Source organism: Hibiscus syriacus, unplaced genomic scaffold (assembly GCF_006381635.1).
Source record: "Hibiscus syriacus cultivar Baekdansim isolate YM2019G1 unplaced genomic scaffold, ASM638163v2 tig00005294_pilon, whole genome shotgun sequence".
NCBI lineage: Eukaryota > Viridiplantae > Streptophyta > Magnoliopsida > Malvales > Malvaceae > Hibiscus > Hibiscus syriacus.
The window spans coordinates 492,090-519,515 of NW_024062052.1; the positions used below are offsets into that span (position 1 = coordinate 492,090).

General features: G+C 33.4%; 2 protein-coding genes across 4 annotated transcripts; both read right to left on the bottom strand.

Annotated features, from left to right (window-relative positions):
- Positions 1-9,089: 9,089 nt before the first annotated feature.
- LOC120199037 (thioredoxin Y1, chloroplastic-like) lies at positions 9,090-10,955 on the bottom strand. Its single transcript, XM_039200249.1, has 4 exons — positions 10,681-10,955; positions 10,333-10,421; positions 10,017-10,194; positions 9,090-9,402 (listed from the first exon to the last, which is right to left on the bottom strand). The coding sequence occupies exons 1-4, from the start codon at positions 10,855-10,857 to the stop codon at positions 9,337-9,339; spliced, it is 510 nt and encodes a 169-aa protein (XP_039056180.1). The 5' UTR covers positions 10,858-10,955; the 3' UTR covers positions 9,090-9,336.
- A 2,133-nt stretch (positions 10,956-13,088) lies between these two features.
- Positions 13,089-21,698, bottom strand: LOC120199071 (sterol 3-beta-glucosyltransferase UGT80B1). Of its 3 annotated transcripts, XM_039200277.1 has the most exons (17): positions 21,511-21,698; positions 20,691-20,971; positions 20,485-20,612; positions 19,621-19,763; positions 19,301-19,324; positions 18,951-19,196; positions 18,467-18,578; positions 17,474-17,644; positions 17,269-17,332; positions 17,016-17,073; positions 16,732-16,909; positions 16,149-16,279; positions 15,471-15,573; positions 15,010-15,086; positions 14,745-14,792; positions 14,520-14,669; positions 13,089-13,535 (listed from the first exon to the last, which is right to left on the bottom strand). In XM_039200277.1, the coding sequence occupies exons 2-17, from the start codon at positions 20,741-20,743 to the stop codon at positions 13,326-13,328; spliced, it is 1,896 nt and encodes a 631-aa protein (XP_039056208.1). In that variant the 5' UTR covers positions 20,744-20,971; positions 21,511-21,698; the 3' UTR covers positions 13,089-13,325. The 3 variants fall into 3 exon arrangements, with proteins under 3 accessions (XP_039056208.1, XP_039056207.1, XP_039056209.1); XM_039200276.1 differs by having other exon boundaries at positions 20,485-20,971; XM_039200278.1 differs by lacking the exons at positions 19,301-19,324; positions 19,621-19,763; positions 20,485-20,612; positions 20,691-20,971; positions 21,511-21,698 and adding an exon at positions 19,258-19,290.
- Between the last annotated feature and the right edge of the window lie 5,728 nt (positions 21,699-27,426).

Below are 27,426 nucleotides of genomic sequence, written 5' to 3' on the forward strand. Positions count from 1 at the left end.
GACATGATGGATTCAAGTTGGCTCTTGTATGAGTTACCGGCCAGTACCATACCGGTATCTGAAGAGGAGAGGGAACAACTACCGGACACAATTCTGGATAATACCCTTTGGGCTAAGACCGCTGTTGATTTTTATCTACATGAGCAGAGCCAGGGGTGTTTCACTGACATATGCAAGCTCACCGATGATATCTATTTGTTGCTTGATCGGTCTTGGTGGGGCGTATTATTAGGGGTCGAAGACAATGGCTATTTCGATGGGGGGGTAAGTCTTATATTTTTCTTATATTTCAATTTGATTAATTTTTTTTTAAATTTATGTAAGTCACTAATATATGTCTTTTTTGTAAAACAGCATATCGATGCGTGGGTGACACGTCTTCTAATAATAAGAAAACTTAAGAAAAATAAAAATATACGATATACAATTATGCCGACGTCTTTTCACGCCGTTCACTTGAAGAATGCACGAGATGAATCATTTGATTTGGGCAATGGACAAGCTAAACTTTATCCTGCATGGTGGGAGGTCGATAAGGTTAGTATTTATTTTAGATTGAGTTTAAAGGTTTTATGAAATAAGTGCGCAAATGAATGAATTATTACTTATGATTGCAGGTGTTTATCCCTGTTTTGGAACGTAAACATTGGATTCTCGTCGAGCTTCAGCTCCCATCCCTTAAGACAATAGTGTATGACAGCATGATAAATTACATATCATTGGCTGATTTAAGAGATGTTATTAAGGGATGGAGCTCTCATTTGGCTAAATTCTTGGATGCGATCAATTATTGGACTCGTTCTGGAAACAAGAAGCCAAAGAAGCTCAATATTACAGTTATTAGAGACGAGACCGCGCCACAACAAACGAGCGGAGCCAGAGGAGATTGTGGTCCTCTCGTATGCTTGGCGTTGGAGCGTTTGACGACGGGAAGCATCAAGTATCTACCTCCCACCGATAGAGATAAAGCTGCAGTAGGCTTGTGGTTTCGGCATTATATGGCTAAATCGATATATACGAGACGCTGCCTACCTGCATCCGCGTTATAAAAATGTCCATAAACAATTGGTAAGTTTATATACTTTTGGTTTGAAAATGTTTGATTAAGTACCTAGAATTCAATAATTTGCTGTTTGTAGGTTTTAGATGTGTAGAAAGTGTTGTTTGAACAAATGTTTGGTTTCTGCAGGTTAATCTCAGAAGTGAACTGCGTGAAAATGATGTCGAGCTGCAAAAGTTGATTCAATAGTTTAATTGATTGTTTTTTGATTGTTTAATTGATTTGTAAAAGTTGATTCAATAGTAGATGATCGGAAATAAGAATTATTGCTTATTTTTTGATTGTTTAATTGATTTGTAAAAGATGATTTGTAAAAGTTGATTTGTGCAATTGATGCGAACATAATTCTTATTTGTGCTTGTTTAATTGATTGAAATGTAATGGTTGATTTTGTTGATTTCAATCTGTATTATGTTGAAGGCAAAAATGACTATCGCAATGCGAAATGAAAATCGCAACGAGAGAATCGCAATGCGAAATGAAAATCGCAATGCGGAAATGAAAATCGCAACGAGAGAATCGCAATGCGTTTATAATTTCGCATTGCGATTCTCTCGTTGCGATTTTCATTTCGCATTGCGATTTTCATTTCGCATTGCGATTCTCTCGTTGCGATTTTCATTTCGCATTGCGATTTTCATTTCGCATTGCGATTCTCACGTTGCGATTTTCATTTCGCATTGCGATTTTCATTTCGCATTGCGATTCTCTCGTTGCGATTTTCATTTCCGCATTGCGATTTTCATTTCGCATTGCGATTATCACGTTGCGATTTTCATTTCGCATTGCGATTTTCATTTCGCATTGCGATTCTCTCGTTGCGATTTTCATTTCCGCATTGCGATTTTCATGTTGGGATTTTCATTTCGCGTTGCGATTGTAATTTCCGTGTTGCGATAGTCAAATGCATGCCTAATAGTGATAACAACTGAATAACAAGAGTTGGTTAAGTCAAAATGGTTGGCCTGAGTCATTAATTCAACTGAAAATGTTAAAAGTTCACACATAAAATCCACATAATACAACGTTTGCATTTAAAAATCACCTAAGTTAACAGTCCCAAAAGGTGAAGCCAATTGTGATTGGGATTTTAAAGATGATTGCCTTTTGCTTGACACCATATGAGCTTTGGATTTTGATGAGGATCCATATTTTGGTAGAGGAAAAGATGATTTTGATGGCACTGGTGATCCACATGTCAACCTTGTATGACCACTTTCCTTGCACCGACTACATGTCGATCTCTTCTTCTCTTCACCCTTAGACGGTATACGATCGTGACTTTTTGGTCGGCCAGGTAGCCTTCTATCCATGGCTGGTGGCAAAACTGTTTGTAAGTCATCTGGTATGTCCCACTCAGAAGGATGTGGAATAGGGTAGACAATCTCGGCATAAGTCTGTCGATAAACTTCTGTAGTGTAGCAATCCATAGCGTATGCGCTTGAATCATCTTGGTTTAAATGAAGAGCAACTTTTATAACATGGCCACACGGATAACCATATGTTTGCCATTTCATACAACTACACGTCTTTGCATTTAGATCGACTAGCCCATTTAAGTTATTATCCAGTACTTGAAACAAAGTGTTTGAACATGGTTCAACTCTCCATGACGTTGACTTCACAACACGTTTCGTTATCTTTTTTCAGTCCATGGTGTAACACGATGTTCCAATGTTCCTGTAAATTTAAATAAACAATACTTAGTAAAATATATAAATATGATAAGTTACGAATTCAAAGAAATAATACCTGCATGGTTTCTTTTCTTGTAGTACCACTGTTGAATAGAGGCTCGAAAAAACTCCATTAACATAGTAATGGGTAATTTCCGGGAATGACGACTTAGAGCGTTGATTGATTCTGCACTATTAGACGTCATGAAACCATATCTTGCTCCAAGTTGATGTACTCTTGACCATCTTTCAAACCCGACATCTTCTAGTGTTTGAGCACACTGAGGCAAAACACGTCTTAAACAATTTATATGCTTATTGAAATCCACTTCCCGATAAGCTTTTACAGCCTTCCAGTATGTCCATTTGTGCTTTTTTATACCAGCAGACCTTGATTTTAGATTTCTATACAAATGAACACCACAAAGTCCATGAAAAGCATCTGGGAAACACCTTCTAACAGCGTTGTCAATTGAGTTTGCCCTATCGGATATGATTGTCAGATTGCTAATAGGACCTATGCAATCCCTAAGATGCCCCATAAACCATGTCCATGAATCAGATGTTTCAGATTTGCCAACCCCGTAAGCTATTGGCAATATCCCATTGTTAGCATCCATGGCTACTGCTAATAAGTTTACTCCAAGGTATCGACCTTTCAAATGTGCTCCGTCAACTATAATAACTGGGCGCATGCAAGTAATAAACGAACGAATCTACAAAATAATATATACAAGAAATATAATCATTTAAATGTGAAATGCATGTAACTAACAAAAATGAGTCAACAAAATTATATTGATTTACTAACCGTAGCACCAATGGCGATAAACAGCAACTCAAAGCGTCCATCTCTATCTGTTTTGATATGAGTTACCGACCCAGGATTTTTCAGCTTTAAATTGTGACAATAAGCCAGCAGTTGGGCAAACGATGCTTCTGGCGACCCCCTCAACAATTCCAAGGCATAACATTTGGCTCTCCAAGCTTGAGAATATGATATACTAATCTTGAACCGAGCATTCATGTCAGTCATAATTTCATGTCCCCGATATACCCTGTCATTCAAAAACATTAACTCAGCCAGAAAACCACCCAACACCTTTTTGTTTGCCTGTCTATGGTGAGGAAAAACTTGGGTTCTTGAACATGTATGTTTATCAATAAAAGTCCTAACTTGAAACATTTTGCAATCTTTTATTCTCTTTGCAATCATACGCCACGTACAGTTTTTGTCAATCATACACCTTGTTTCGAAACGATCTTTGCTTGATTTGTTAACTTTTAGTTGATAGCCATCTTCCACACATTTCGTATATAAAGCTATCTTCAAGTCTTCCTTTGTATCAAAACAATCATCTTTCTTGATACGAATAACTTTTGTGTAACAATCAACTGCTTTCTTTATCAACTCTTCTTCCGGTATCTGAAGTAATTCTGGCATATTCCAGTTATACGCCCGTGGCATTTTCTTTTCTTCGGGGACTTTTTCTTCTTCTTTTCTTCTTCAGGATTATATGAATTACAGAATGGATGTTCAACATGTTCATTCACAGTCGTAACTTCCTCCTCATTTTCATCAACATTACATTCTTCGGCAACGGCTGTTTCATCATCAAAATTCGGGTATTGACCAATATCAATATCATTACACGCATGGTCTGTTTCTTCTTCTGAAACATCATCAAAATCCGTGTATTGACCAATATCAAAGTCCGGATATTGACCAAGACCAAATTTCGAATACTGACTAGTACTCACAATTTTTTCTGTTGGCTCATCATCGTCTAACTGGTCAATACGAAAACCGGAATTTGGTGCTGAAAGTTGATTGGGATTTGGATTAGAGAAAGGTTGTGGGTTTTGAGAAAAACTTAGTTGATTACTACCCGCTACTGACCCAACAATACTACTTCTAGGTTCAACAACATACAATGTAACATCATCTTGTGAAACCCTAATGTAAGCAATGAATCGTTCAACATCTTCATTGTCGGTTAACAAATAAACTTTACCATTTCTCTGATAAGATAGCCTAAATCCACTTAGGGGCTCTAAATTCAATTTATTTGAAACACGTAGCATTAGAGTTTCATAAGTTAACTTTTGTAAAGACAATTTTAGTTGAAGATTCATGGGTAAAGGCATATATTGTAAAACACCATGAACATTATCCCATGACCCTCCAAAACACAAATCTATCCAAACATGATCAACATTAGATGATTTCATGGTTGTAAATTAATTTACTAAACAGACGAGCTGCGAAACTAAAACCTGTTGCCGGATTGGGAAGGATGTCGTTGGATATAGGAACGGATGTCGCCGGAGAGAGTGATAGATGGAGATGGAATGAGTTGCGATTTAGGGATTTAGTTTATGATTTCAGTGTTATATACCCAAAATTTCAGTGTTGTGATTTACAGATTCTCGTTGCGATTTACGGATTATCGTTGCGATTTACAGATTCTCGTTGCGATTTACGGATTATCGTTGCGATTTACGGATACGCGTTGCGATATACGGAAACGCGTTGCGATTTACCCATACGCGTTGCGATTTACGGATACACGTTGCGATTTATGTGTTCGCGTTGCGATTTTCATATTCGCGTTGCGATTTTGGAAAATCGCAATGCGAATTTGACTATCGCATTGCGATTTTCAAGAATCGCGTTGCGATTTTAGAAACTGATTTTCGATTCTGGGGATCGCGTTGCGATTTTTATTTCGCGTTGCGATTTTGTTGGTCATTTTGGCAAATCCAAAAAAAGTTGGTTAAAATCGTATATTATAACTTTTTTTTGGTCACTGAGGCGATTTTCTCTTTGGGAAATTTGGTTTGTTTTCGGGTTCGGACTGCAATCTAATATTTGTAAATAATTTTAGTTTAGAATTGAGTTTGGCAGCCGACAAGAAGTAGAACTGAAATTGGCAGCTACGTGGTAGTAAAAAAGTAAAGACCATGTAGGCCGCCAATAGGAAGAAGCATGTGGGCAATTAATTAAAACTTCGGCTTTGGATGCTCCATTCTTTTGTCGGCTGTTTTTTTATTGGTCTAACGGAAAGTTGATTATACATAATTGCCTTCTTCGGGGGGGAAAATAATAACTAAATAAGTACACGTGCTATGTTTTTATTTCTTCAACACTGCCATCTAATCATCAACCTACCATCTATTCGAAGTTGCATTTCAAGGCTTCAATCACATATTACTTTTATTTTAATATTATCTCCAATAATAATAATATAATTATAGAAATTTCCACGTCAAGCAGTCGAGAATAAAGCATTCGTCACGTAGATGAGTTCGTATTACGCGTGGCATTTAGCAAGTAATTTTGTATAAAGCATAGTATAGAAAAAGACCACGTGACCTGACACGAAGGATGCTGGGTCCCATATCTAGTGTGACTTTGAGTTAATAATAACTGTCGGTGGCGGAAATTACTAATAAAATATTGATATTTTCATTAACCAGAAATAAAATTTAGAAAAACGGTGATGCGATCGCCCAATTAAATACTCCATCAAAGAAACCTCAAGATAAGATATAAGCAGATCGGGTGGTTCATGCGGGAACACGTGTCATGAGACTGGGCCATGATGTTTCATTTTTTGGTTTTGAACCGCCTGTGACCGGTGTGATTTGTCATTTATCTCTCGCTTTCACAAAGCTGTCTCCCAAAAGAAAGTGTCTGAAGGTGATGTGAGGTTTTAATGATTAATTACATTACTTTTTTCAATTAAAAATAGAATTCGGTCGGGGGAGGAAAATTGGGTTTATAAATTTATTTCAAAATCAGACAAGATAAACCCAAGTTATCTGAGATTGATTCGGTTAAAATTTGATAAATATTTATCTTGAATAGATTCTACTTGAGCTCAAGTTTGATTAAAATTTTTAACGAGTTAAAACGAATTATTTAATATTCGACTAAAAAATTTATAAACAACTCAAAAATATAATATATTAAGATTTTATTTTTTTTAAAAATGAAATATTAATAATATTAACATTTTATGTTTTGATTTTTTTAACAATGAAGAATAAGATTTTCATGTATTTAAGATTTAAATTTGAGTTTAAGTTTGAGGCTCCGAGTTAAGTTTTAAAAAAATCATTTTGAATTTTTACGAGCTTCAGTTCATAATTGAAAGTTTTCGAGTCGATTTTGAAAATTTTAGACTCTTCTTCATAAATAATAAGAGTGAAATATAAAAAAAAAATTAAATTATTAATATTTAATTTTTTAATAAATTAGTTTGAATAAAGTATTATATTAATTAATTAGAAAAACAATTCTTTTATTTTAATTTAATTTACTTTATCTTAACATACAGATTCAAATTACTTACTAACTTTACTAAAAAAAGTTAATATATCATGATATTAACCAAACTGATTATTTATTATGAAATATGAATTCTCCAATCGTGTAGTCTAAAACTATTGTATTGTGACAAGATAGAGTTGTGTAAAAACCACTGAAATTTTGTATGAACCATATAGATGTAGTGATGATTTAATGATTCATTGGGTATTTGAGCCCATTCAGAACCTATTGGGCATCGAAGAGAAGGTAAGGAAATGAAAGAGTTGAGACAGATATTTAAGAAAGCCCACATGACAGTTACTAATTTTATTTCTTCTATATCTATTTAAGAAAGCCCACATGGAAGTATTTATTTATTTTAAATATTTAAATATTTTGAATTTTAAATAAATAATTGTAAGATTTTAAAAATAAATAATTCATATTTTTTTTTTCTAAAAACAATTAATTAAGGCCTTAAAAATGATGTTGGCTGGACTCCACCAGCACGACCGTGCTATTCCAGCTACTGTCAAAGAACTTAGCATTACTTGCGTTGCAAGCGATGAACTTAAACTGTTGTCGCCTCTGCCACACCATAATCTTTGGCAGCATCATAGTTGAGCACTGTTCAATCAACAAAAAGAAAATATACATCGAGTTGTTTTGTAGATGTCAACACAATATATTTCCTACAAGGCCGGCCCAATACATGTGCAAGATGAGCGACAGCCCAGGGCAGCATGTAGGGCCGGGGTATCAGGTTGGACCATTACAAAAGTGAAGCTGTTTTGCAGGTGATGGCTCTTTTGAGTGGATTTGCTGGAGTCTACACTGAGGTAAAAAAAATTAGATACGTGTTTCATTTCTTCTTTTTGAAGTTGTAACTTGTTTTTGGATGATTATTTACTGTTAAGGTGTTTCGCCGATGTTGCCTTATTTGATTCTGATTGATTTTAAAAAAAAAACATAACCGTTGGGTTTTCGTTAGAGTTTTTGGACAAAATGAGTTAATGGGTATCCTTTGGATGATGTTACTAGCCTGAAAAAAAGTTGCATTCTTTTTCTTTGGGTGAAAAGTATTGAGATTACACCAATCTGGATTATTTGGGTGATGGGTGAAAAGTATTGAGATTACACCAATCTGGATTATTTGGGTGATGGGTTTTTCTTTTAGAATATTCGAAAGCATGCCTTTTTTGTTTTCTTTATTTACATCAATGTCTTTTGATTTCTATTTGCATAAAGTAAAATAGAAATGAGTTTTCTGCAATGTAGTTTTAGTTGTAGAAAAATCGTAAAACTTAGGCATAAAATGTATTAAGTTCTCATTTCATCTCGAATCAAAACTTTATGAGTTTAGTTCACTTTGTTTAACAAATCTAGTTTTTATAGTTTGATTGTTTGAATTTTGATTGTGTAGTGACAAACTTAGTTTGATGGAAAAAAAACTGTAGCTAAATATTTTCGTTCAAGATATATTTTAGAGTGATTACTTCTGATTATTTTGATTTCATCATTAATTTTCCAGATCAATTGATTGTGAGAAATAATAAGTAAGAAAGAACAAGTCAACAACATAAACTTCAGTCACCGGTCAGGTTGTATCTTTCCTTGCTAATATATCTGTTTTATTATTTACTTGCTATTATATTTGTTTTATTGATTACTTTTAAATATGTTACCTCAAAAACAACCATCGGTTGTCCAAAATAGAAAACGAAAAACAAGAACAAGAAATACGGTACAAGTATAGGGGCATAAAAAATATTTCTTGTCCAGGGCATTAAAATTCATTGGACCGGCCCTGTTTCCTAGAATCTATGGCAAAAGGAACAGGCCTAAAGGATCATCTAGCTTTATGGACTTGCTACGAACCCAACTATAGTAGTTAACAACCGTTCGTCAACCAAGCTGCGGCTGGTCACCAACTATGGAATTGGTAGGGATGCCCCAATATCATCATAGTATTGTACTTCTTCAACTATGGAATTTATAGCCAACCGATTATTGATCAAACTATAATTTATTCAAATACCATACAAACACAATCATCTATATGACAAATTTAAAAGAAAAGGTATGTTGATTAAATTGAGAGTTCATCACCAGTTACAATACTCCAATCCGGTATCTTTAACATCAAACGTTGAAATCCTGAGCGGCAGAAATAAACATTAGAACAAGGGGCTGGCTCGGATGAGGAAGTGATTCAAATGAGGGTCTCCCAGTCTGCATACACCCAAGTGAAGGGGAACAAATCTCTTATCCAAAGCTCATCGGTGCTATTGCTTTACACTGAACGAAGTTTCAATGCGTTGAATGAGCTGATCAGAACCCAAGGCACCCTCCTGATCATCATAACTCAAACAAGTCAAAAATAGTTGGATTAGAAACCAGATGGGTTGCATAAGGATTTAGAAACAACACAAATTAATTGGAAGAGAAAATTGAAATTCATGATTGGTGCAGCCTATTAGTGAGATTAACTGCAAAGATTACACAAAATGAACCTCCCATCCCAAGCAATAAAATGTCATCTCTATTGCTTAAACTTAAAGAAAAGAAAAGTTACAGTTGTAAATAAACCAGGAGGGGGGCAGTAAGAACCATATGTATAAACCTGAATCATTCACAATTTCACAATAACTGCATAGCACAAGCATCCCAAGGCATTAAAAGATGAACCAGAAAAGGTTTTCTACAAGTGTCTCGTAAAAGGAAATGATATGTTTTTCTTCCCGGAAGTTTGTCTGACTCTGATCACTCACATAAAAAAATGGCCTTTTCAATTTTATTTCATTACATCCCCTGCTGTTAGGAGTTAGACCATTTTCAGATTGCACAATTAGGCCTACATAGCAGCACTCCTCAAACAATCTTTGGCATTTTCACCTCATAAAAACTGGCTTAACTTCTAAGAAAGAAATGTTCAAGCGAGTATAAGTGTACTAAACCATCTTACAAAACGATCAAAAGGCTTCCCATCTTTAAATAGGATGAAAGTAGGCAATCCTTGTATCTCATATTTATCAGCAATACTTGGGTACTTCTCGGTGTCGATTTTCACAAATCGAATCTTATCATTCAGAGTGGCACTAACTTCCTCAAGGACCGGAACCATGAATTGACAAGGTCCACACCTACAAAACCAGACATTCTTTCATAGAATTTCAAGCCTTCAACAGAAAATCTACTTTTTCGTCTAAACTTACATACGTTTATGAATTAGGTTTCGCATTCAATTGAATTCTTTTTTTAAGGGGGGGGGGGGGAGTTACCAGGTTGCATAGAAGTCAACCAATACAGGCTTCTTGGAATTCGCCAACAAATCATCAAAGGATTTAAATGTTTCCTTCTTTGCTTGAACCTATAGAAATCATTTGTCAAACCTGTCAAAATTATCATTCTACAAAACATATTCTACTTAACCTACAACTTAAGATAAACATAAAAAATAGCAATAAAATTTCACTAAGTTGATTTAGCCTTGACTTGAATAAGATGAACTAATTGAGTTTAAACAAAAAAAATGATGTTCGCACTCAATTTATGTGATGAAATTGAGAAGACAAAAAAGAAAGTGATAGCAACAGTAGTAAAGCGAGAAGGTATAAACGCGCTCTTACTTGCAGAGGACGATAGCGAGAGGAAACTGATCCATTAACGAATCGAATGGGTTGAAATCGAAGAGAAGACGAAAAAGATAGGTTGAAAGAACAATAATAAGGGGAGACGGAGAAACCAGTTGAGCTTCGTCGATTCAGTGCATGAACAGTTGCTGATGCGGAAAGTGAGATCGACATTTTCCCGTAATTTGAAGAATCCGATTTCCAATTCCAGAAAATGTCAAAAGCTTAGCTTATCTGCTGTTTGGGTGTAGATTTTTAATCCGGAAGGGAAAAATATCTGTATGGTTTGGTAAAAGAGAAGAATACGAAATCGAGGAAATCCATGTGTTGTGTGTGGTTACTTTTCTGGTATTATACGTGGAATCATAATTATAGCAAGTGGATGTTACTGCAACGACGAATCTAAAAATTTAATAATAAGAGTATAATTTTAATTTTTTTTAAATAATGAGGAGTAGTTTTTTATTTTTTAATATATTATATTAAATTTCAATTTTTTCTTTAAATAATAAGATACACTTGAACTCTTTAAGTATTTAATGCATGCCCCTACCTGGCTGTATTAGATTGTTTAACTTTGGAATCTCGACTATATTTGAGGTGACCTACAGGATTGGAATCTCGACTATATTTGAGGTGACCTACAGGCCTTCTGATGAAGAATGTTGTATCGGATCTAAAATTAAATTTACATTATGTGACGTGTCGCTACAGTGAATCCAAATCCATTAGCAAAAAATAAATTATACGGTACATCCTCTCATCACATTAGCATGATCTCAACTAATTAAAATAGCACGAATTAATTTATCTAAGTGGTTAAAGAAATTATTGTTATTTTTAGAGATTATGAATTCAAACACCAACGACTGCTACAGATTAATTAAACGTTCATTATCAGATGATTGAAAATATTTAGAACAAATATTACTTTGTAATTACATTAGCTTAACAAAAAAAATTAAAAAAATAATTTATTTCACACATATATATATATATATATTTGATAGAGTTAATAACACAACAAAATTGTTTGTTCACACGAATGATTTAATTTGTTCATATTTTATGTGTATTATTAATGTAAATTTTTTACGGATTTTTTTAAAATATCAAGTCAATTGATCAATATTTATTATTAATTAACAATAATAAAATTACATGATAATATTTTTAAAATATCGTTTCATAAAACTAGAAAATATTGTTACTAGAAGTTAAGATAATTTTTAAAAAATAATATTATCTTAACCAAATTAATATATTAAGTCTATTATAATATAAATTTATAAATATAAATCATGAAACGAGATAAAAATAATAATATGAAATGTGATGCAAATATACAAACATATTAAATTTATATGGAATATTATTAAATTATAAAAATATATAAATTTTAGTTTAAAAGATTATAAAATTTAGATTAAATTACACCGATCATCACTAAATTTTACTCTCTCCTATTTCATTAACTGTACTTTAAATTCGTTTAATTTCCTCACTGAATTTAATACAATTAGTATTTTTGGTCACTCAACCTTTAATATTTAACGGCATTAGAACGACGTCGTTTTAGAAAAAAAAATTCACCAAAAAGACATTGTTTTGCATCTATCTAATAGCTCATTTATGGCATCTTTAGTGAGAAAATGACTGAGTGGTCGAAAATGCTAACTATGTTAAATTCAGTGAAGAAATTGAACCGATTTAAAGTACAGTGAGTGAAATAGGAGAGAAAATAAAGTTTAGTGACGATTGTTGTAATTTATCCTAAAATTTATTATCTTAAATAACAGAATTGTCGAGGCATGCTAAACAATTTTTTTTTTCTGAATTAAATAATTCTAACAAAAATATAACTTTACTACGTAATTATTTTCCTTGAGTACATGTTACTATTATTTATGTAGGGTATACCATACAATTAAAATCATCCAATTGCACCACATCAATAGCTAATAATGATATTAGCGGTTGATGAAAATTAAATCAACATTGAAATTCCATAAAATTATGCTTGACAACTTGGATTTCAAATTTTGATTTTTTATAACTACTGAAATTTAATTTATTAATGGAGTAATTTAAATTGAACACTATAGTAACTTGTTATAAACACTCCATTCACAACATCATGGTTCAAATTTTAGATTTTAGATTTTAGATTTTGATTTCAGGTATAATATATGTAACACTATATTTTAAAATGTAGCAAATATTTTCCAAATTCATAAATTTGTTAGATTACTATTTAATAGTGAGTTTGAAATTCTTGATATAAATTTGGATTTAATAAACCCATATTTTAAAACTTTTCAACTATACGTTTGAATTTTAAATATTTATCTATATGTATTTCACTCTTTCCATTTACAAGATCACAATTGCTGAAAGGAATCAACTGAAAGGAAACAAGAACACGGGCAATTGATGACCAAAAAGAAAGAGAACTGAACAGCTACTGGAAGGGTAATGGTTATTGCTATCAAAGCAAGCTTTACAAATGATGACAGCAGAAAGACTAATGCCATTTCACACTATGGGGGAAATCTAAAACTCATGCAATTTCCTACTCTCAACTTCTCTCAAAGCCGTGAATGTAATGAACAAATACTTGAAAAAATTGATGTCTATATAATCTATGAATTCCACAATCCGCAAGGAATGCAGCACAGTTTTCCAATTTGTAGAAAGAGACTCTGTAAAGGGTTTGGATGATCATTTCCCTCCGACGGTGCAGTAGGCAACGGTAGCTCCGGAGGCAAATGCCGGTGAAATGCATCGACTGCAGCAGCAACACCATCCTCGTTTTCTATCAATTTTGCCAACTCCATCGCATGGGATTTCACCTGCAAGAAACCAGGTTCCTTTGAAAAGCTCCAACGCGAGTCTAATTATCATTAGCATATGGAAGGTAGGACTCCACATATCAGAAAAATGTCCAGTGGAAATGGACTACGATGACGATCATAAACTTGTTAGCTGGAAGAATGATGCTGAACATGTAAAGCTTTTTAACAGCAGCGCAAAGACGGCACTCTTGGAGTAAGCAAATTTAAATCACCACGAAAATGGATAGAATAGAAAGTCATTTCTAAACTCTTTTGTTTTATTATTTTCCTCCATAAATAAAAACGGCACTTTTAAGCACCCTCGGCTCCTTAGGTATTCCTCCAGATCCAAACTAGCCTTTACCGAATTGGGAAAGGCAAATTCAATATGCCATGAAGCATTTTACTTTCCCTTAGCTTTTCAACTTTCACATATTTTTTCAGGAAACAATGAAGTATGCATCAATTCAAAATGAAAAATTACCCAAAAAAAACAGAGATAAAGAAAGAAAATTACAGCATTCTAATCCAAATCGGACAACTTTCATCTATGAGTCTCTTTACAGCAGAGGAGCATGCGACTGCTCAATATATTCCTCGGTTGTTAAGACAATTATAGTTTCCAGAAGTTGAAATGTTCTTACGAAAGCAGTATTTAAGCAATGGCTATAACACATTTGACATTCAATGGAAGGCTATATTTCAAAAGCAGTATTAAGAGTAACGATTTAGAATTAGATGCTTGCCAAAAGAGTATGCATAAAGGTTTTAAAGGAGACAGTTTTGAGGGTGAAAATAACTGCTCTCATATATCATAAAGTATTAAAAAATTTTGGCAACAAAAAGTTATAGAATAATTACCTCAGCATCCATCAACTACATATATCGGGTGATGATTCTACATGGATGTCGTAATCAATAAGTGATTGCTAATGTGTAAATCAGATTAACTTAATGTGATGAATCAGATTAACTTTAGCAAACAAAAGCTACTTTAGTTACCTCTGTCTGGAGCATGAATCTGATAGCATTTGAAAGCTTCTCAACACTGAGCTCTGATATTGGTATTGGTGCAGGTCCAAGCCCTCTCTGGTGTACTCTATCACCCCAAAAGAACTGATCTCCGAAGAATGGCACTATTGTCGTTGGGCACTAATAATTCAACATTTGGCATTTAAACAAAATTCAGATTACAAATACATAAGACCCATTAGAAGGTTAAATTACCCCGGCTTTAAGTCCCGTGGCTGTAGTTCCAGCACCACCATGATGCACCTGCATATTTATGGAACCATTTTTAACAGAAAAACGAAAAAAATTTCAAAAAGATTATGAACTCTTCATCACTGGACACACTTGCTACATTCAGGTGATCTTAACATCAGATATCTGGTAGTTTTTTCAATTCCAAGAAAATCATATTGCAGTTGTTAAATGTCAAAGAATCCCTTCAAACCAAGCAAACATGGAGCTGGACTAATTAAGTGCTTACCACTGCTGAACATTGAGGAAACAACCAATCATGAGGGCAGTCTTCCAGGAGGAAAATATTCTCAGTAACTTCAGCAACTACAGGACAAATAAAATATAAGAAAAATCTGCTTGTCATTTTGAATACTAGTACAGGTCCCGTAATGTACAAGGCCAATTACAACTTCCACAGGTAAGCACTTATAAGGACATAACATCCATTTGCCAACAAGTGTATCTCAATAATGACTAAAATTCGGTTAAGAGCATTTTGAACAACAAGTTCCAATTCCGAGATTCAAGATAATGACGAAATTCAACTGCTCTTACATTGTCAAAGTAAACAATGATATCAAATCCAAAATAACAACATACTACAAATAAATGTGAAAACACAACAAAATAGAATACCTTCTACAACCAGAAATGAGCTCTCAATACATTAAGGTAAGGATAAGCGAACAGCATGCAAAAGTTACTTACGGTGCCCTAGATCTCCCCAACCTCGGTCAATTATTCCTCTTTGTCCTGTATCTTTTAATGCCTCCAAAATAACATCTGTTGTTTTCTTGGAATCATCAAGTGGCTTCACAGGCAATACAATAGATTATTTGAGTATTTATTTTTCAGGAGAAGTACAAAAGCATATATCAGTAAAATGATCCTCATTAACTTCCACCTCAAGAAATTTTTTTTGGCATGTCTTCCAATTCAGTTCAGCTCTGATCTCTTTCAATTGTATTAATGTAAGAAATTCAAGATTTCTATCAACAAAGTGAGCCTCATAGCATATGCAAATTAGAAACTGAATCAACCCTACATACTTGATACATAATTCGTCAGCTCTCAGAATTTGCAGTTAAGATATTAAATTCAACCCCCATACTAGTCAAAGTCAAACAAACAGAATGTAAAGCTCACCAAAGTTTCTTTCATTTAAAATATCAGGAAGGATGCAAGTGCATATGCACACTCTATTTTTCAAGATAAAATGCTTCGCTAACCTAGTAAAGTTTCACTCAGTTGATCATAAATCATTCCCTTCTCAAATCACCTAGAAATTACCTTGGCGAACACGACATATATAACTCTTTTTTAAGGAAAAGAAAAGATAGATCATAAAACTAAGTTACTTCAAACATCCAGTGAGAGATATCATACCATGCTTCCAAATCCGATATATATGGGTTGTGGTCCTTTTTTAATCCACTGCACAAAATCTTCTCGAGGATGATACTTTGACCCCAAGTTCAAAAAACAGTAACCAACAACATCAACTAAAGGACCCCAATCTGCAAATTATTTCATAATGAATATCCTTAAATAATATTAGAATGACTGTCATTACAACGAGAAAAGAAAGTTTATGGGTATAGAATAAACATAATAAAGATAAAATTTACATCCACCATATCAAACAAAGCATTTAAGAGAGAGAAAGAAAGAGAGAGAGAGACTTGTGTAAAAGAATGTTAAAGTTACACCGAGAAAGTAATTCTTGTAGAACGACTGATGATAGAAAGAAGTATATGAGTAGGGAACAGGTAGAAGAAAAAAGAAACCATCACTTTAAGTAACCAAAGACACAGGTTGATAAACAACTATATAAAAGTTTAATATTAGGAAAGAGAAAGAAGAAATTCCTAAATATCTTTTGTTTATTCAAGGATTTCTTATCGTTGGAAAGTACCATCATTTAAGGAGAAAATTCATTGAAAAAGCACATGTAATGTAACATCACCACCTTTTGGCTTAGGCACAAGATGAGGACTCCACATGTAGCCCGTTGGCAAATGAGATATTGAACCATTATATGTACTGAAGTATGCGATAGGAGCAAGCTTCAACTTCTTTTTTCTGAAGTCATTAATATATCCCCTTATGCCCCACCATATAAGTAAGTCCACAACTATATAGGAAAGCTGAATCCAACAAGTACGAATGGACAGATTCGTCATTGCAAGTTGTCCAACAGCTAGTTCATAGGAGAAAAGGAAAAGAAAAGTAAGCTCAAAACCAAGGACTTACCCAGTATCCAGCATTCTGAGGTACACGAGCCAATGGATGAGGAAATTCATATGTTGGCCTGCCTATTCAAAACAGAAGTGAGAAGAATAACCTCACAAGTTTCCCCTTAATTTTTACATGTTTTAGAGTAATCAATGTATATAAGAAAGTACCCTCCATCTCCTTTAAAAATGATAGAATTCAATTATATTACATTATATTATATTTAGAGAAGGGATATGGAAGAAAAATCAAAAAAGAAAAGCCAACTCACGTCCAAGGCATGGTGAAGAATATGTGAAGGGGTACACCAAGAGCCTCAGCAACATGAGAATGTCCTGCATTCAGAAGTACATACACTTCATGCCAATAATACCTTAGAGATGAGCATTTGCACCTTATGAAATAAGGTGATATCAAAATTTGAATATGATAATTAACATTGTTTGGTATTGAAAAAAAATATCATATGGATTCACCATATGCTGGTGGGTTTGCAATGATTGCTTGTGCTCTGAATGGCATGCCCGTTTCTATATCAGGCTCTGTGCATGCAGGAAGAAGAGATTCAATAATGGACTTCAGTTGCTTTCTCTGTGTCGATATTTCCCCAGGTCCAGATGGGATCAGACCTTTATTTCTGGCCATATCTACCGTACACAATCATTCAAATGTATTAATACTATACAAACAACTTAAAGAAAAGTAAATAAAAGATGAAAATGAATAGAAAAAGAAAAGAAAGAGAAAAACTACAATAATCACAGCAACTTCATAAAATGAAATATGTTCAGAAATGTTAAGATCAAGCCAAGGACTCAAAACCAAAGAGAGTTTCGAGAAATTAGGTTTCCATGAGCTCAAGGTAAACAACAAGATGTACCTGCTTTGAATGAATATATAGAAAACAATGTCATAGTTCTTGAATGCTTGCTAGGATTTGGGGGAAGGGGCAGATAGAGAAGCAAAGGGAGGAGAGTGCTAGGTATTCTCTAGTTGAAAAGTACTTTAATTGAAACCAAGGTTCTGGAGGTGCACATGTATTGCTCAAAAGCCTCCAAACCTTCATCTTCTTTAATTAAAACCTCCAGAATGGAGGGATTTGGAGGGGCATGAAATTATTATTGTTGTTATGATACAAAAGTACCTTTATTTTGACATTCCATCTTGGAATATAAGAGAGAATTTATTTTCATTTCTAATCCTTAGCCAAATAAGTTTTGATGAGCCAATTTCAGGCAAATGTTCCATATTAGTTTTGTGTTTACATGAATTTGAACCTGAGCCAATTAATTAAATTTAAAAAAGCCTCGTTTCAGTATTTAGCCAAACACTGGCAAGCAGTATTTCAGAAAAATGTTCCATATTAGTTTGACAAGATGGGATTTATGTTTAAAAGCCATTACCAACAAAGATACCAACATAAATATGACAAATAGTAAGAGTTTCCACTTTCCACATTAGGAACTTACATCCAGCCAAAACCCGAGGATCACCTCCAAGAGGATAAAAGTCTATGTCTGCCAACTTTACAAAGTTGCGGAAGTTAGCATGAGTCGCTAACCTAACATGATGACCAAACTCCTGAAATAGAAAGTAAAAGATTTTCAAATTAAAACAAATAAACAAATAAAACGAATTGATCATATGACTTAGTATTACTTAAAATAAGGATATGTAATCTGATCTGGTGTCTGCTGATAAACTATGATATGGATCAATCGTTCTGGTTTTGCATGTAGGTGTTATTAGGCCATAATAATATTGGGTTTCATAAGCACCATTCAAGTTCATGCTCTATGACTCACAGGTGCATTTGACATATTTAGTTGTGAAGAAAGCTAATTCTTTCTAATCATATTAGCATAGATCCAATTCTAAAACAACGAAATACATAAAGGGATACCATAAGAAATCAGTGCAATAAGATGAATCAACAAATGATGTTAAACATACCTGAAGTCTCTTTGCCATAGCCACAAAAGGTTGTACATCTCCTCTTGTTCCAACCACAAGTATGGCAATATTCAACCTCGGTATAGATTTACTAGTTTCAAAGAATGAAGTATCATCAAGATCAAAGGGTGCCCCTTCAAAAGAAGAAAGTTCTAACAATTCCGAAGCTACGGGTGAATTTTTAGCTAGATCAACTTCCACTGTCCCGTCATTTTGGATCTTGATAAGGTTAACAATGAGATTTTTCTGCGGAATGAACACCAAAAATGATGAGAATTGTGAACAAAAAAAAAAGAACAAGTATCACGAGCCACAGAGAGAACATAAAGGCCAAGGAAAAAGGGACAAACCCATCGTGTAAGTCTCTCGATCACCTGAAAGAAGGATCACTTCATCAACAAACCAAATTGTAAAGTTTAACATGGTAATAAAATACTCAATAGTTTTAAGCTTTCTTGAGAGAAAATCCCCTGCCATAATTAACCAAGCTACTATCTTCTGACAACATAGCAAAGCAATACAATAGTAAAACAGATACAGCATCTAACATACATTTATACCAAAATCCCAAATACGCAGATTTCCAGTTGTTTTGAAATGATGTCAACTCATGTATGAGCAGGAAGGAAAATGTAAACTACAGCCAGATAAATGTAACTCAGTTATCTACCTTCCGCTCCGAGAGTCTATCTATTTTTAGATCAAGTCTTGAAGTTTTCTTCTCTGTCATTGACCTAGCGACTTTAATCTCATTGGCATCGATTAACAGGTTTTCATGAGCACCAACTGGTGCAGTGATACAATAATCCAGGCCTTCAAGAGAAAATAATTTGACATCAGACTGTTGAACTTTACAACATGAAAAAAAAGAAAAGAATCTCTACTGTTTCGGATCAACTAGCCCAGAACTGCAGAAAAATCACACTCACAGTGACCCTTTTTTAATACTCCATCCCTGTTTGTCTCGATAAAATTTATCAAAATTTAACTAAAGTTAATAACATTGTTTATTTTAGCCGAAAATAGGGCATTGCATATAGATATTACACGACAAAAGGAATGGTTTATCAAAATGCATAATGATATTTATAGTCGTTTGCATAATTTAGAGTTATTCAGTGAAAAAAAATATCAAAAGAAGGATTTTTTGGTAATTTGCAATACTTTCCTTGCAACACATCCGTAAAGTAAATAAACATCTTCCTTATGATTTCTATGCTTGTTAATTAAGATATTCAGCTAATATTGTTTACTTTTATACATAACACAAAAGAGTCAAGCAGGAGGTAAAATTTGCCACCCTTTAGTTGTTACCCTATGTCGTCAAATCAGACATAACAAAATGCAAGTTCCATGGGGACATTAGAGTAATGTAACCATGACATCATGGAAGAGAGGCACCCTGAAGATTAATCTTGAATTTGAAGATCGATGATCAATCCCAAATTTCCTAGCAGAACTGACAAGGTACAACTCACAAGTCACATCGATGAGTAAAGAAAATCAGGAGAGTGAGGAGACTGAAAATACTAACCTCTTCTGGGTGTAGATGAGGCACTCAATTCTTCCATCCTGGAAACCTCTATAACTGATGCCTTCTGCTCTAAACTTGGCTTCTGGTTCTCTTCAATTTCATAAGAACTTGAAGAAGATTGCTCATCAGAAAACTTATAATCCATTGTCATGGATTCGTCTACTTCTTTTGTCTGTTCACACTCCTTAACCACTCCGCTATTAACAACATTTTCCTCTTGTAAATCTTTCCTTGGATTACCAATCCCGTTACTCCCCATTGTATCCAATGCAAAGCTTCAAGTCCTAATCCCCAAACAGAACCCTCTAAAATTTAGTTCTCAATGTCCAAGTACAACAGTTTAATAAACTAATGCCTCAAACGCGAAAGAACCAAATTCAAAACTAAAACCCACTATGCCTACAACTTCAAAGATTTCACATTTAGCTGAGTGACTTAAAAGCTTAATCACTGAGGAAATCCAAGTTGACCCAAATACTCTAAAAATCTGCAAACAATAGTTCCCAAAAATTAAAATTCTCGCTACTTCTAAACATTACAGCTGTAAAAAGAAAGAAAAAGACACTCGGAAAAATAAAACAAAAGAAAAACCCAGAACAACAAAATCCTGAAGAAACATATAATTAGGTCCAGAACCTTGGAAAGACCAATTTATATAAGAAACAAAATAACTAGTAGACGTCAAACTCCAAAGAGATATTAATAAGGAATCAGGCTCTTGGCTGATATAATTAACAAATTCGAATGACCAAGGGAAGGGGGAAAATGAGCTAACAAATGAAACAAAGGGACAGAACAAAGCATCAACCAGTCAAATTAACCAAAGTATCGTAGAACGTTAGGTGAAAACGCTCTCCAGCAGTGAACCAATGCATTCTTAACGAAAATTAAGGAGAATTTCACGTTTTCTAGCACCAAACTAGACTAGTGAATAGAAAAATACATATATAGTAGCTATAAACGGAAGGCATGTATATTTGCATTAAATGAAGAAAAGCGAATTGCTACTCTGCAATCAGTACTCACCTCCACTGGAAATATCTGTTCATATTCTCAAAATCAAATATATATTTGATAATTAGCCGTGGAAAATGGGAGAATTCAAGGGGTTTGGGGTTTTAAAGTGAGGACGATGTTTTTTGATTGACGATCGCATTGAAGGCAGAGGCTGTGTCGTGCAAGAAGAAGAAACTTCAGTGTCTCTCAATTCCGCTAACAAACTGAGTAATTAACTTGGATTAAGGTTTAAAATAACCAAATACGTGTAATTAAATATTACTGGATTAGTCTATTAATAGATTAAATTTTACTGATTAATTAAAAAAATACTACTGGATTTTGTAGAATACTTTATTTTCAATAATTTTCATATTTGAACTGTTATTATCTTAGGGTTTAATAATAGTTAATAAAGATTTTAAATAAATATTGTTTTATAAATATTTTAAATTATTCAAATAATAATAATAATAATTTTTATATTTTAAATTTAAATTATAAACAGTTTAATAATTAGTTTATTATTTTTAAAAAATTACTGTAACTTTTTTTAAAAAATATATTTTTATAAATATATTGGATTTTATTACAATTATTTTTTTATTAATGATTTTATTACAATTATTGTTTTTATTAATGATTTTTATTACAATTAGATATAAATGAAAGGAAACATTTTTATACAACTCCTTCCTTAATCATTAAGTGATTCATTACTCAATTTTGTCAATATTCGAGAGTTGGTAGGGGAAAATTATATAAAATATTATTAAATTCACATCAAAGAGATTATGCACAAATCTTTATTCAATTCTTAAGATCACAAGTTTTATAAGTAATTAAAATCACGAGTTTTAAATGTTTATGATTTAATTTTTCTTTGGACTTTAGTCTAATTTTCAATTTAACTCTCGTATTATTTTCCATAAATCATCCCATATTATTATTTTATTTAGTATTATTAAAAAATTGTGTGATCCAACTAGACCATATGATATGTATAATAAAAATTAAGAAACTCAGAAAATATAAAAAAAATACATAATGTTTATTTTTATCAATTCAAGAACTGCATTTCATCTACTATCTATTGTAAAAGTCATATAACTTTTAGTACGGTATTGATTTAGTCATCTCCGTTAAAAATTATTAAACACTTAATGACATCTTGACTTAGTACATAACGACACATTTCATCACTACACTCAAATTATAATGTTTGTTACATGGGTTTTTATATAAAAAAATTCAATTATATTTATTTTAAATTATACTAATTATAATATAAAATATAATCAATACAATAATATTATACATAATTACTAGTATACTTTTTGGCTTTGGTTGAGGATTTCTCTTATAAAATTTGATTTTATTAATATCGTAAGTAGAGACATATATATGATTTTATTTATGATGAAATTTTAAAATTTTAAAACAAGGTAAATTTATAAAATTCTAGAAGACTAAAATAGTTTGTCAATATAAAATATAAAAAAATCTAAAATATACGATAATTTAAAATTTTCACGAAAGCGACTATTCTTAATCACTCCGTCGATCCGTTACTGATCACTAATAAGAATAATATCAACAAAAAGATAATAATATTTGAAAAGATTATAAAAATTATTATTTTGAAATTTTGATTTGAAGACTATAATGACAACTATAGGTTAATAAATTAAGTATTTTTTTTAAATTATCATGATTTTGCCCGTTCATACATTTTTCACTTTCAGTAAATATATATTTTTATTGGTTAATATATGAATAAAAATGAAAATAAATAAATAAATAATATAAAATTAAAAAATATATTTAATGCTATCGGGAATCCTTTGTTTGCCATCACTTAATTTGTATTTGTAAGATATTTATTATTAATATTATTAAGAATATTATCGAATAGGAGAATGATTTGCAATTAAGATGGTTTGAACCCACGTCATAGTGGGAAAAGAGTGAACACACCAACCAGTTAAACAGAAAAATTTTAGAGTACGACACCTTTAATATATAATTAAAAAATGATATTATTTTTCGGTAACGTTTTTTTTAACCGTATATTAAGACTATCGCACGTGATCATTTCCCAATCAAACAATCTCATTTGTCACAACAAGTTTTATTTATATTGAAATATTGTTCATGGTAACAGAAAAAAGAAATAAAGGTTTTTAAATAAGGATTCTAACTTTAGGTCAATTATAAAATAAAAGAGTCTTTAAATCACTTATTCAAATCTAATATTTTTCTCATCTTAGTTTAATAAAAAAATATAATATTTTATTTATAATTAAATATTATATATATTATAAAATATTAAAAGTTTAAAAATCAATAATAATATTATAAAACATTAAAAGATAAAAATAAATAATTTATTTTAAAATTAAAAGCTATAACATACAATAAAAACTATTCCAACCGGCAACCATTAATAATTCTATATATGGATTTATAAAAATACATATAAAAATATTAAATTTAGTTCAAAATTATAAAAATCTTAATTTTATTTTTATTTTAAATGTTACATTAACTATAATTTAATATATAAATATATATATATGTATGTAATATTTACTTATAAATAAAATGTTAGATTTATTTAAGTGGTTTAAATATTTTTTATTTTCTAATTGGTTTACGTTCAAATTCTCATTTAAATATTTTTATTTTTTCACAATTAATAATATTTTAAGATAAATAAAATATGTTGTAGATTTTAGATACACAAACATCTTTGGCCTAGTGGTGGGGATGCTCTCTTCTATCCGTGGGGTTGAACATTCAAACCCTCATAAGAACAAATCCTTCTCCCATTTTATTTTCACTTGGCTAAATTTTTATTTAATTAAATAAATTAAAAAACTCCAATAAGGTAATAACACATGTCATGATTGTAACACCACAAAATTTTGGTTAGTGATCAAAATGTAAAATTTTAAAAGTTTAGTGATTAAAATATAAAGGTTAAAAAGTTTTGGGACCAAAAAGATAATTTTTAAAAATTTAGAGACCAAAAATATAATTTTCAAAAGTTAGGTGTTTTGAACCTAGAAATAAATAGTTCACCCTCAAGCATTAGGTTTTGGTGATAATCAAAACTTTGATCCGAAATTTATATTACAACAACAACAACAACAACAACAACAACAACAAAACCCAATTCCCATATGTATGGGGTAAGAGGGAGGTAGGGTAGTAGGCTGCCCCCAACGCCAGGTTGAGAATAGCTTCCGTGAAAGACCTCCGACAGTCAGAAAATTAAAAATATAGATAAAATGCAATGCATGTATAAATAATTACATAAATACATAGCTAAACAGTATTCATATGCAGTCATTAATACCATATGTGCTTCTGTAATGGGGAGTAATCCCTGCAAAATAATCCATGCGAAAGAATCTCTGCATATAGACAGAAACATAAGACCCGGCTAAATTTATACAGAGGAAACATGACGAGAATGATACACAGAAGACAACGATATCAAGCCCAATTCTAATCTTTTCATAAATACCAATAACAGAAAAGTATAAAAAGTAAAAGTCATGGAAATTACTACAAATGCCTTTAAAAGAAGACAAAGATGATACATCCTATAGATGTGACCCACACTACTCGACTACCCTAGTCTTAAGCCTCCATAATTTCCTATCATAGGTCATGTCTTCGGTAAGGCCTAAATCCATCAAATCAGATCTCAAGCAGTCATCCCACTTCCGCCTTGGTCGTCCTTTCCTTCTGGCACCGTCGACTGTAATCGACTCTACCCTCCTGACCGCATCCGACGGTAGTCGCCTAAGGACGTGCCCAAACCACCGTAGTCTTCCCTCCCTCAATTTTTCGGAAACAGACACCACCCCTAAGGACATCCTATTAGCAGAGTTTGTCGTCATATCCCACAGAGTCCTACCACATGTCCATCGAAGCATTCTCATTTCTGCGGCCTCTATCCTCCTTACGTGATCCTTCTTGGGTGCCCAACATTCTGATCCATACAACAGCGCTGGTCTTATTGCCATTCTATAAAATTTTCCCTTAAGTTTTAGAGGCACCTTCTTGTCACACAAAACTCCACTAGCGGCCCTCCACTTTAGCCATCCCGCCTTTATACGGTGTGTAACGTCATCATCTACACCCCCATCTTTATGTATCATAGACCCTAAGTACTTGAAACAATCCTTTGAGGGAAGAACGTGTCCTCCTATGCATACTTCTACATCTTCATCGTTTTGGTTCCCATTGAAGTTTGAACATAAATACTCTGTCTTTTCAATATTGATCCTTAAACCTTTTTCTTCCAGAGCAGTCTTCCAGGTAGCCAGTCTACTATTCAACTCAGATTTTGTTTCAGCAACTAGGACAATGTCGTCAGCGAAAAGCATACACCAAGGTACACCGTCTGGTGTCGCACAATAGATGTCGTCCATAATCAAGGCGAAGATGTAAGGGCTAAGAGCCGACCCCTGGTGGAGTCCGATTTCCACCGGGAATGCCTCGGTGTCACCAACTGTAGTCCTGACGTAAGTAGTAGATCTACAGTACATATCACGAATCGCCCGGATATAAGCAGTTGGTATCCGTCTCGTTTCCAAAGTCTTCCAGATCGTATCGCGAGGAACGCTATCATAAGCCTTCTCAAGGTCAATGAACGCTATGTGAAGATCTCTATACTTTTTCCTATATTTCTCCATAAGCCGTCGAAGTAGATGAATCGCCTCCGTGGTAGACCTGTTTGGCATAAAGCCAAATTGGTTTTCCGAAACCCTAGTAACTTGTCTCAACCTAGCCTCTATCACCCTTTCCCATAGCTTCATGGTATGGCTGAGTAGTTTAATACCTCTGTAGTTACCACAACGTTGGGGATCTCCTTTATTTTTATAGATTGGTATCACCGTAGACTCTCTCCACTCCTCTGGCATCTTGGCAGTCTCTAAAATAATATTAAAGATGTTGGTCAACCACTTAACTCCCTCATCTCCTAGGGCTAACCACACAGTGATAGGAATTTGATCAGGACCGACAGCTTTCTCCCTTCCCATCTTTCTAAGAGCCATTTTGACTTCCTCAAACCCAATCCTACTTGTAGGGCAGTCATTGGCCGTAGTATGATGGTCGGCTGACCCATCAACGATACTATCTCTACATGGAGAGGCACCGTCATTAAATAAGCCAAAGAAGTAACTACCCAAACCCTCTTAATATCATGATCTTTCGTTAAAAGAACACCATTGTTGTCCTTAATAAACCTAATGTTACCTAGATCTTTTTTCCTAATCTCCCTAGATTTTGCAAGTCTGAAGATGCCATTTTGTCCTTCCTTGGTGTCTAATCTCTTGTACATTTCCTCATATGCCCTATCCTTTGCTTTAGCTACCGTTTTCTTGGCTTCCCACTTTGCCTCCTGGTATCTTTGTTTAGCTCTCGACCTTTCTTCGTCGTCATTGCATTGAAGAAACTCCTTGAAGCAAGTTTGTTTTGTCTTCACCTTAGTTTGGACTTCGTCGTTCCACCACCACGATTCTTTATGTTCATTGGCCTTCCCCGTCGACAACCCAAGGGTGTTTTTGCCCACCTCTCTGATGGAATTTGCCATATTTTTCCATAACATATCTGCGTTATTTGAGTTTGTAGTTTCAAAACCTGTATTAGACAAAAGCTTACTCCTAAAGTCATCAGTTGTCGCTCCATGTAAGTTCTTCCAGAGGATCCTAGGTTTACCCAGTTTAGCCCTCCTATGAGTGCTCCGCTCGTTGGGTACGCGGAACACCAAAACCAACAATTTGTGTTGTGATGCACATGCCTCTTCAGGGAACACCTTACAGTCAATGCAAGCCCATCGTTCCCGATTTCTAACCAAGATGTAGTCGATTTGGGTACAATGTCTCCCGCTATGAAACGTAATCAAGTTCGCATCTCTCTTATTAAATA